The 10,357-nt window shown below is 43.7% G+C and overlaps 1 protein-coding gene across 1 annotated transcript; it reads right to left on the reverse strand.

The window, feature by feature from the left end:
* Positions 1–366: 366 nt before the first annotated feature.
* On the reverse strand, positions 367–9,969 carry LOC136581041 (actin-associated protein FAM107A-like). Its single transcript, XM_066582033.1, has 5 exons — positions 9,903–9,969; positions 7,222–7,319; positions 4,113–4,242; positions 2,765–2,906; positions 367–486 (listed from the first exon to the last, which is right to left on the reverse strand). The coding sequence occupies exons 1-5, from the start codon at positions 9,929–9,931 to the stop codon at positions 367–369; spliced, it is 519 nt and encodes a 172-aa protein (XP_066438130.1). The 5' UTR covers positions 9,932–9,969.
* Between the last annotated feature and the right edge of the window lie 388 nt (positions 9,970–10,357).

The raw sequence follows: 10,357 nt of genomic DNA on the forward strand, positions 1-10,357 counted from the left end.
TCCGCCCACTGAACAATACAACCCACCCATGAGCAGTTAAATAGATATTTTATTCAAGATCTTCTCTTCTCTGTAATACCAAGATGTCTCATTTCCTTCTTTTTACATTAGACTCGAGTTGCCGATGATTGTAGAGTGCTATACGTTGTCTGGAATAACCATATTTGCTCCTCTGTTATACAAACTCTTCAGCAGTGATGTTCTTTACATGCTCTGCTATCAAAGATAAAATAGGATGTTCTGGGCTTGATTCCTTTTCATAGTTGTGACCATCAGGACGCAGGTTGGAGCAAACTGTCTACAAAGCATTCCAGATGGACCAGTGTCAATGTCATGATTGGACAGGTCCATAGTTGAAAATGGTTATCAACTGACTGGTGGTGGTGGACTCGGGTTATCTCTTGTTGTGGATTTCCGGAGGTTGTCTCTCACTCTGAGGAATTCATGGACAACTGGGTCTTCACTCTTAGTTGATTTATGTTCTCTCTGCAATGTTAAAAAGCCAAATTAAAAACAAATAAAAACCCAGCTATTCCTCCCTAAATGATCCCCTTTCTTTCTATCCTTTTTTTGTCTCATATTTCAGCCAAAATTGAGAAATATGATAATATATAAAGAAATATTATCTTTGTGTCCTCAGCCATGTCCCTTCTCTTTCTCACTGTTCTGTGTGTGGCTATAAAAAAAAGCTGACTGCAGCAAAAGCTTCCCCTCTGCTATATCTGCAGTAGGAGATAAAAATCACTCCTGCAGCAGGGTCACCCTTTTCGGGGCGGGTGCTCCACTTGATTACCCAGTCTGATTTGGGCAGTTCAGGTGATACTTTGTCGCTATTACCACAGTCCCTTATTTAAGTCCTTTTCAGTCTTCTACATTTAACCTTAGACATCTCATTATCTTGTCGCCCGGTCTGGGTTTGTTCTTAGATCTGGAATGAATAGTCTTCAATAGCACCAACGAGTCTAATCATACGTGACAGCAATATTATCTTTTGTGTGCTTCGTTTCTAGTTTTAATGTTTTCCTTAACTTTTGTTCGTTTGTTAAGATTAGTAGGTATGGTTGTAGTTGAGGTTAGGAAATATGATGAGATCTGAAGTAAGAAGGTATAAAGAGAGTTAATCCTTTCCAATCCAATTTGTATCCTGTTTTTTCTAGGGGGCTTACTCTTTTTCTGCCGTTATACAATGGCACTATCTCCTGGCTAAAGCCAGTACTGCATGAGGTGACATGTTGGATAGGCTCTGACAGCAGAGAGGCTGGCAATATACAGTAAGAGAACCCCGATGGACGTCTTCCAACATCGGAGCCGCACAGCCTTAAATCATAATGTCTTAAGACGTCAGACAGTTGATTCGAAAGGGTTAAGGTTAAGAGAAATGCTTAAAGTTGAAGTTAGGAGGTACAGTATAAGAGCTGTGTTCAGAAGGTATGTTAAAGTTTACTTTAGGTGGTAAGTCGATGAGAAATGGCCTTGGCTATTTAAGTATTGCGGTTAGTGACATCTTGTGATCAATAGATAGGGTCCTGACTCTCAACTTGTGCTTATGTGATAGCCAATGTGACAACTAGCAAAAGTACAAATCCCTTTATTTACCAAAAATTATATTTTTGCACTGAAAACTTAATCTACTAGCCACTAGAAGTCTCCTTTCTTTCTAAACTGCTGTCCACTGTCTGTTGTCATGTAAAATATATCTCTAGATCAACACAGATTACAGGAAGTAAAAGGGGCCCTGGTTTGCTGCTGTCTCATGCTGCCCAAAGAAGTCTATGGAAAGAAGAGAGAAGCAGAGAAGGGAACTGTAAGAGGGAGATTAGGCTCTCACTGATGCTGCTGCAGATAATTGTAAGTGATTATCTCACCCCACCGCTGGAATCACATCTATAGTGCTCAGTACTTCTGTATAATGTCCTCCTTGATACTGTTACTTATGAGGGTGTGCAACAGAGATAGAAAAGTATAGATGTAGACTACAACTCATATAATAGCCAGAAATAGTGTTATTCGTCATGTACACAACACGCGGCAGCATATTCTAAAAAGTCATCTGAAAACTTAGGTACACTTTAAGATATTCTTGAAAAGCCTTTTTCTTACCATCCACTGAGAACGGGGGTGCTCTTAACCTAATTTAGCCAAACTTCCTTAAAGGGGTTATCTGCCCTTTTTTCACCTGATAGGTCATCAGTAGTAGGTCATTAATAACATCACATCCAGTCCTGACCAGGAGAAGAGCAGGAAGTGCCATAGAGCAGGGGTCCCCAACTCCAGTCCTCAGGGACCACCAACAGGTCATGTTTTCAGAATATCCTATAGTAAGAACATCTGTGGCAATGTCTGAGGCAACGACAATAATTACATCACCTGAGCAATACTGAGGATATCCTGAAAACATGACCTGTTGGAGGTCCCTGAGGACTGGAGTAGGGAAACACTGCCATAGAGCACAGCTCTCCCTTGATTTTAACAAGAGTGGAGCCGGCACTGGCACCTCCTCCCCTGACCACTGATGACAGTGGGCCAGATGATTAGTTGATAGACGAGGGTTTCAAGCAGAGGTGGTGGACAGGTCATCAGTAAAAAAAAAATGGCAGATAACCCCTTTAATTATCTTCGAGGAACACAATTTTGTAATGTAAACCTTTAAATTGTTTTTGGAGTACACATGTGATATCTGTCAGTTGCAAAAGTGAATCAAATATGACATCTTATTGGACGCGATTCCTGAAGTGTCGTCCAATCTCCATACATGTACACATACCTCCTCTCTTCGCAGCTGCCATTTGTGCAGTTCTTGCTGTAGAGGACAATGAGATGTCTTTGTGTCTTGACTTTCTTGCTCCTGAGTCCTTCTCTTCTCCAAAACGCGCAGTAGTTCAGGCTTACTGTGTAGGACCAGGCCCCTGCATGGACAAAAACAGGTCAAACCATTGGCGTCCGTGATAGAAAGGAAGCCACAGGCATTAGAAATCTCATTCTCTAAACCCATAAGGCTTCATACTAGTCTTACACACTAGATGCTATTAGGAATTGCCTAAGATGTGAAAGGACAAGGGAAGAGCCTGAGCACTCAACAGATACCTCCATACAAGGACTATGTTTCAATGGGTAATCGGCAAAAAAAGCAATTAATGCTAAAAAATAATAATGAAAAAGACACTAACTCTTCAAGCCCCTGGCGACACAGCGGTCACATGCTGCACCAATGGCATTATGGCGGCCATCGCTAAATGGTGATGCAAGTAGTATGGCATGTGATAGCTGAGTCCACTGATTGGCTGTTGTGCTCATGTGCTGGCCCTTGTTAAACCAAAATAGGGGACTGCCGGAGCATCTGCACTGAACTGCTAGGGGTTTGAAGAGGTAAGTAATGTTTTAGGTTTTATTTCGTAGCATTTTTGAAACATTTTTTAGAAGCCATACAACCCTTATCATGGATGGGATTCCGTGAAGAACCCTTGAAATAGACTATCCACTTCAGCAATCCCATAGCTAAATATTTTTTTTAATCACTCAGGTTATTCCTTTTAGGACAACCCCTTTTGCTTAATAGCCTCCTTCATTGGAATCACTGAGTCCTCCAAAGCAAAAGACACTCTTACCGCTGAGTCTTTTCTTTGGCCAAAAGCTGCCTATATACACTAGTTGAATGCCAGTGGATCTCGCTGTGAGATCCGCTATCAATCTAATATCTATGGAGCCTCCTGACTGTCAGGGGAACGCAGGTCTTGACTGTTGGGTTTCATTATAACTGGTTCTTTGTCCTGTCAGGAGGTAAGTGGCTATCAGAAGTATTTGTTAGCAGCTGGTCTCCTTCTTCCCCATGCAATAAACATGAAATATCACGCCTTGCCCTAAAATGGGTAGACAAATGCAGCTACTTAAATGATTCAATGATTAAAAATCTTGTATGAAATTAGAAAAACAGCGCCCCTCTTGTCAGCAGACTGTGTCTAGTATTGCAGCTCAGCTTCATATAAGTGAAGCTACAATAGCAAAGGCAACCTATAGACAAGAGTGGTGCTGTGTTGGGGAAATATGGCAGACTGGATTTTCTACCCACATACGACTACTTAATAAATGTAACACGTTCATAAAGTCGTAGGTACTTCTTGTATGTGAGCAGCAGTTCTCGATGCAGTTCTTGGTGGGTTCGTGAGGATTTCATGGGGTAGTCAGGTTTGTAAGGTGAGATGATTTTGGGCAGCATGGAGTCACAAGACCCTTCTTTTCCTGCAGCTAAAGAAATACAAGAAACAGGAGTCATTAAAACTTTCTTCACTTGTGAGCCACATTCAGGCATGCAAAGTCTTGGTGAATCCTTCTACATACGTGAACTTTAAGGAAATTCTCCACCTACATTTATACACTCATTGACAAAACAAATCAAGCACCCAGGAGGAGTTGTCGGAATGGAATGAAACTTTCTCTGTGTGATTGTAACATTCATATAAGTGAGTGATTGCAATATCAGAGCAAAAGGAGAATTTATTGTGGAGATCCCTAAAGGGAGGCTCTAGTACTCAGTTGTACCGCCTCTAGCTTGGATACAATATGTGATACAGGCAGGCATGGAGGCTCTAGTACCCTGTTGTACCGCCTCTAGCTTGGATACAAGATGTGATACAGGCGGGCATGGAGGCTCTAGTACCCTGTTGTACCGCCTCTAGCTTGGATACAAGATGTGATACAGGCGGGCATGGAGGCTCTAGTACCCTGTTGTACCGCCTCTAGCTTGGATACAAGATGTGATACAGGCAGGCATGGAGGCTCTAGTACCCTGTTGTACCGCCTCTAGCTTGAATGCAAGATGTCATATTGCCGGGCATGGAGGCTCTAGTACCAGCTGTACCGCCTCTAGCTTGGATACAAGATGTGATACAGGCAGGCATGAAGGCTCTAGTACCCTGTTGTACCGCCTCTAGCTTGGATACAAGATGTGATACAGGCGGGCATGAAGGCTCTAGTACCCTGTTGTACCGCCTCTAGCTTGGATGCAAGATGTGATACGGGCGGGCATGGAGGCTGTTGTACCGCCTCTAGCTTGGATGCAAGATGTGATACGGGTGGGCATGCAGGCTCTAGTACCCTGTTGTACCGCCTCTAGCTTGGATACAAGATGTGATACAGGTGGGCATAGAGGCTCTAGTACCCTATTGTACCACCTCTAGCTTGGATGCAAAATATGATACCAGTGGGCATGGAAGTCCCGTATGGTATGTTGTGGCATATCGGTTCACATTTGCTATAACTGAGCATCTAGATCGTGTAAGCTCAAAAGCTGTCGATGTTGGTGTCCAAGATTGTCCCATACATGTTCTATTGGCAATAAATCTGGTGACCGGGCAGCTACGTTAGTGTGACAATGTTGTGGGGACATTCCTGTGACCCCATTGTGTGTGTGGCTGAGCATTATCCTGCTGGAAATCGCCTCTTGGAAGCCGCCATGAAAGGAATACACGTGGCTGTAGGATGTCCTGAACATATCGCTGAGCTGTCATTGGCCCTCGTACCACTACTAGGGGTGACTGACTGTCGTATGTGATGGCCCCCCAGATCATCACACCAGCAGGAGGCAGTGTGCTGCTCCACAGCAAAGACAGAATTTACGGGCTCACCCCGAGGTCTTCAGTCATGAACAATGCCGTCTTCAATTTCCAAACTAAACTGGGATTGATAGCTGCCGACAACCCGGTTCCACTCGGTGGTAGTCCATTTTCATTTTTCTCGACACCACTGCAACTGGAGGCAACGGTGGGTGTCAAAGACAGTACATGTAATGGGTGCCACGAGACCAATTGTCTTCAGCCAACCGCCTGGAAATAGTTCTAATAAACACAAGGGCCTATAATGATGATCCCAGCTGTCTCTGGGTAGTGGACAACAAAATAGTTGGAGTTGCTTGTGCTTGTTGGACGATTAGACGATCCTCTCTTCTGGTGGTCTGTCAAGGGCATCCTGAGCCCGGTCACCATGTGTGCCCTCACACATCCACTGGTCCCAACACCTCCTAACAGTCTGGTCAGGTGGTGGGGAATTTGTCAATACGACCATCCAGCTTCTCATGTTCTAATAATGCGCCCGCTCTCAGACTCTGGTAATGGGGTGACATCTCTTCTCTGCGTCGTAAAGGCGTCTAGCGGCCTACAAGATCTACACAAGTGGAAGAAGAGGTCACTACACACAAGGAGCCTCTGAGAGCCTTTCATAGGACAAGGGGGAAACCACCTTTAGGGCCTCAGGTGACAAGACTGGTCATCTAATACCACCAATCTTGATAAAGACCCCAAGCGGGGGTCGAAACGTCGTCAGTCTTTTTATGGAGGAATAAAAAGCAAAACTTTTTCTACATTACATCTGATGCTGCCTGGTCTATTTACTACATTGATCTAATCCCACCACAACTCTCATCATTTTTATATCTGTCTGAAATATAACTGCATGCCCAGTTTGGCAACAAAATGACAACTCCTTCTAGGTGATTGTCAAAACAGAGTGTATGTAGAAAAACAAATCTATATGATAACTCCTGTGCTATGCTGTTTTTCTCATTCTATCATGTCAGAGCAATGCCAATCCAGCTGTGAATCCAAACAGCCACTTGTGACTAAGCTGTAATACCAGATACAGCCCACGGACATGAGTGGCGCTGTTTATGGAACAACGAAGCAAAGTTTTATTAATATCTAACAATTAATTTTATGTTTTGCTAAACATCCTCATCTTTTCTCTGTCCTCAGTTCAATGTTCTCATTTTTATCACGAAGCACCCAATTGTCAATTAAGTCATACATTTCCAGGAGAAATAACAAATGAAATGCGCTTCTAAGAAAACATTTTCTGAACACATAACCTAAATAATGTTAAAATACTCAATACTTTTTCAGTATGATCCACTAAAGTGTTTCCAATTGTTTTCATACCATAGAGACCACAATTATGAGCAGGGGCGTAACTATAGAGGATGCAGGGGATGCAGGTACACCCGGGCCCAAGAGCCTTAGGGGGCCCATAAGGCCTCTCTTCTCCATATAGGGAACCCAGTACTATGAGTAAAGCATTATAGTTGGGGGTCCTGTTACAAGTTTTGCATCGGGGCCCGGGAGTTTCAAGTTACGCCTCTGGATATGAGGATGATTTAATGGCTACATTGTATTTAAACATTGTATAACTTCCTTCAGGCTATCTTGTTATAAAGGAAACTGTAGCCTCACCCACCTTTTTTAAGAACTGGTAGACTGGCTCCAATCCCAAAGGGCATACGCAACGAGGACAAGACTTGACATTTGGCCCACATCCATAATTCCTGGGATATCCTGCCAGGACAGATATGATAATGGCTTCAGAGACCTCCAAATGGTAAAGGGGCTCTGAAGACCACAAAATACAAAAGCCATAAAGTGGAAAGCACAAATCAAGCACTATGTGGAGATTAGGAGGTTCCAGACTGTGTTCAATGACTAAATGTGTAATCATTAAGCAGATCTATATGTGCAGCTTCACTTACCTAGAGAAATGGCAATAATCTTTCTATAATTGCCATAAATTGCACAAGTAGTCCCACCACAACGCCCAAAAAACTATAAAGAGCTATGTGATGACAAGATGCAGAGGTCTGATAGTTCTGTCTTATACTGCCTCAATGATAGTGCTAACAGTGTCCAGGTAAGAGTTCCTAGGTCGCGGCTTTATAAGTCATGCATCATAGGCTGTTAGTAAGATTGAAGGGTGGCACACACCATAGACATACAGTTCTGTGCAAAAGTTTTAGGCAGGTGTGAAAAAAATGCTGCAAAGTAAGAAGGCTTTCGAAAATAGAAGTGTTAATGGCTTATTGTTGTCAGTTAACAAAATGTAAAGTGAATGAACAAAAGAGAAATCTGAGTCAAATCAATATTTGGTGTGATCACACTTTGTCTTCAAAACAGCATTAATTCTTCTAGATACACTTGGACAAAGTGAGGGATTTTGTAGGATTATAGTTAGGTGTATGACTAACCAATTATACTAGACAGGTGATCATGATCATCATTTTCATATGTAGGTTGAAACACAGTCACTAACTGAAACAGAAACAGCTGTGTAGGAGGCTTAAAACTGGGTGAGGAACAGAGAAACTCTGCTACATAGGTGAGGTTGTGGAAGACAGTTTCCTGTCACAGGTCATGCAACATGGCAAGCCTGAGCACAGCGACAAGACTCAAGGTAGTTATACTGCATCAGCAAGGTCTCTCCCAGGCAAAGATTTGAAAGCAGACTGGGGTTCAAGATGTGCTGTTCAAGCTCTTTTGAAAAAGCACAAATAATGGGGAAATGTTGAGGCCCAAAGACAGTAGTCGGACAAGGAAACTTAATGCAGCAGATGAAAGACACTTCATGCTTACTTGCTTACTTATTTGACTGTAACAGGAAGCAGTTTGTTTGCCAGAGGGTTATAGAGCGGTACAATAACGAGTGTCTGCAGGCAGCAGTAAAACTTGGGGGGAGGGATGTTCCTTGAAAATTTGGGGCTGCAGTTCAGCAAATGGGGTTTGGGGATTTGGTCAAGATTAATGATGTCCTCAATGCTACGAAATACAGGCAGATTCTAATGTATCACTTAATGCCATCAGGCAGGCCTCTGATTGGCTCAAAACTTATTCTGCAGCAGGACAACGACCCCAAACATCCAGCCAACGTCATTAGGAACTATAAGAACAAGGAGTCCTGGAAGTGATGATACGGCACCACGGAGCCCGGATCTCATCATCATCCAATCTGTCTGGGATTACATGAAGACACAGAAGGATTTGAGCGAGCCGACATCCACAGAAGATCTGTGGTTACTTCTCCAAGATGGTACAACCTCCCTACTGAGTTTCTGCAAAAACTGTGCAAGTGTATCTAGAGGAACTGATGCCATTTTAAAGGCAAAGGGTGGTCACACCAAATACTGACGCGATTTATATTTCTCTTTTCTTCATTTACTATGCATTTTTTTAATTGACAAAAATACACTTTTAACACTTCTATTGTTGAAAACATTCTTACTTTGCAGCGTTTTTTTCCTCACCTGCCTAAAACTTTTGCCCAGTACTGTAGTTGGCCCTTTCTTGTCTGCTTCCATTCCCTTTGCTATAGAGTGAGCAGACCTGTGAAAGACTATCCTCTTTAGAGGAGCTGCATTGTTAGCAAGCACAATGGTGGACATTGGTTGAAGGGTCATGGAGGGAATGAAGAAACACCTCTGTCCTTGGTGGTAAAACCTGCCATCAAAATGAGGGTGCTAAGGCTGGATTCAGATGAACGTATATCGGCTCGGTTTTCACGCCGAGCCGATATACGGTGTCCTCATATGCAGGGGGGGAGGATGGAAGAGCCAGGAGCAGGAACTGAGCTCCCGCCCCCTCTCTGCCTCCTCTCCACCCCCTCTCCGCCCCTCTGCACTATTTGCAATGAAAGGAGGCGGGACAGGGCGGGGCTAAATTACAAGAGTTCGCCCTGCCCCATCCTGCCTCTCCTCATTGCACATAGTGCAGAGGGGCGGAGAGGAGGCAGAGAGGGGGCGGGAGCTCAGAGCACTGCTCCCGGCTCTTCCAGCTTCCTCCCCCTGCAGAGAGAGAGACGCCGTATGTCGGCCGGCGTGAATACCCAGCCGATATACGTTCGTCTGAATCCAGCCTAATTGTGATCTTTGCTATGGGGTCTCCTCTCTTCCATGTACACTGATGGTCGAATTGTGCTGTGAACCATCTTGAGGAGGTTGATTTGAGGCCCCAAGCTAGTGGAAGCTCCAGGGCAAGTTTTGTCCCTGCGGCCTCCACTATCTGCAACATATTTGTAGACCCCCATATATCTTCTTCCTCCAATTCATTCATTAATATCTGATGGATCTTGCTTTGGTCTGTGTTCTGTGTTACCTGCACTGCGGTGGAATGGGCGGATTCATTCTCCACTGTTGGTCTCTGTATGGGACACATATGCAGAAAAAAAGCCAAAAGTTAATACGGCACATTAAAAAAAACGCTTGATTGTAAAATACAAAGTCCTAGGGCAGCTTTGTCTACATGTTGGGCACTTCCCCTGTCTGTGCCCAGGACATTACAATAGCCATTCATCTCTAACTGTGTCTGCATCTAGGAAACATCATCCAGATGTTTAATAATGGATCGAGGAGCTCCGATTTCCGGTTTCACTGCTTTGGATCAACAGAGTCAGTACAGCAAGACACTAAATGTACAATGCATATACAACATTACTCCATGCCATAATACATAACCCAATATGTATGACAGCAGTAGAAATGTCATTGAATGGCTGATTTAAAGGGGTTCTCCAGGACCCCAGAAATACAAGGAACACGGGCTATGGTCAT

The sequence above is a fragment of the Eleutherodactylus coqui genome, chromosome 10, assembly GCF_035609145.1.
Source record: "Eleutherodactylus coqui strain aEleCoq1 chromosome 10, aEleCoq1.hap1, whole genome shotgun sequence".
NCBI lineage: Eukaryota > Metazoa > Chordata > Amphibia > Anura > Eleutherodactylidae > Eleutherodactylus > Eleutherodactylus coqui.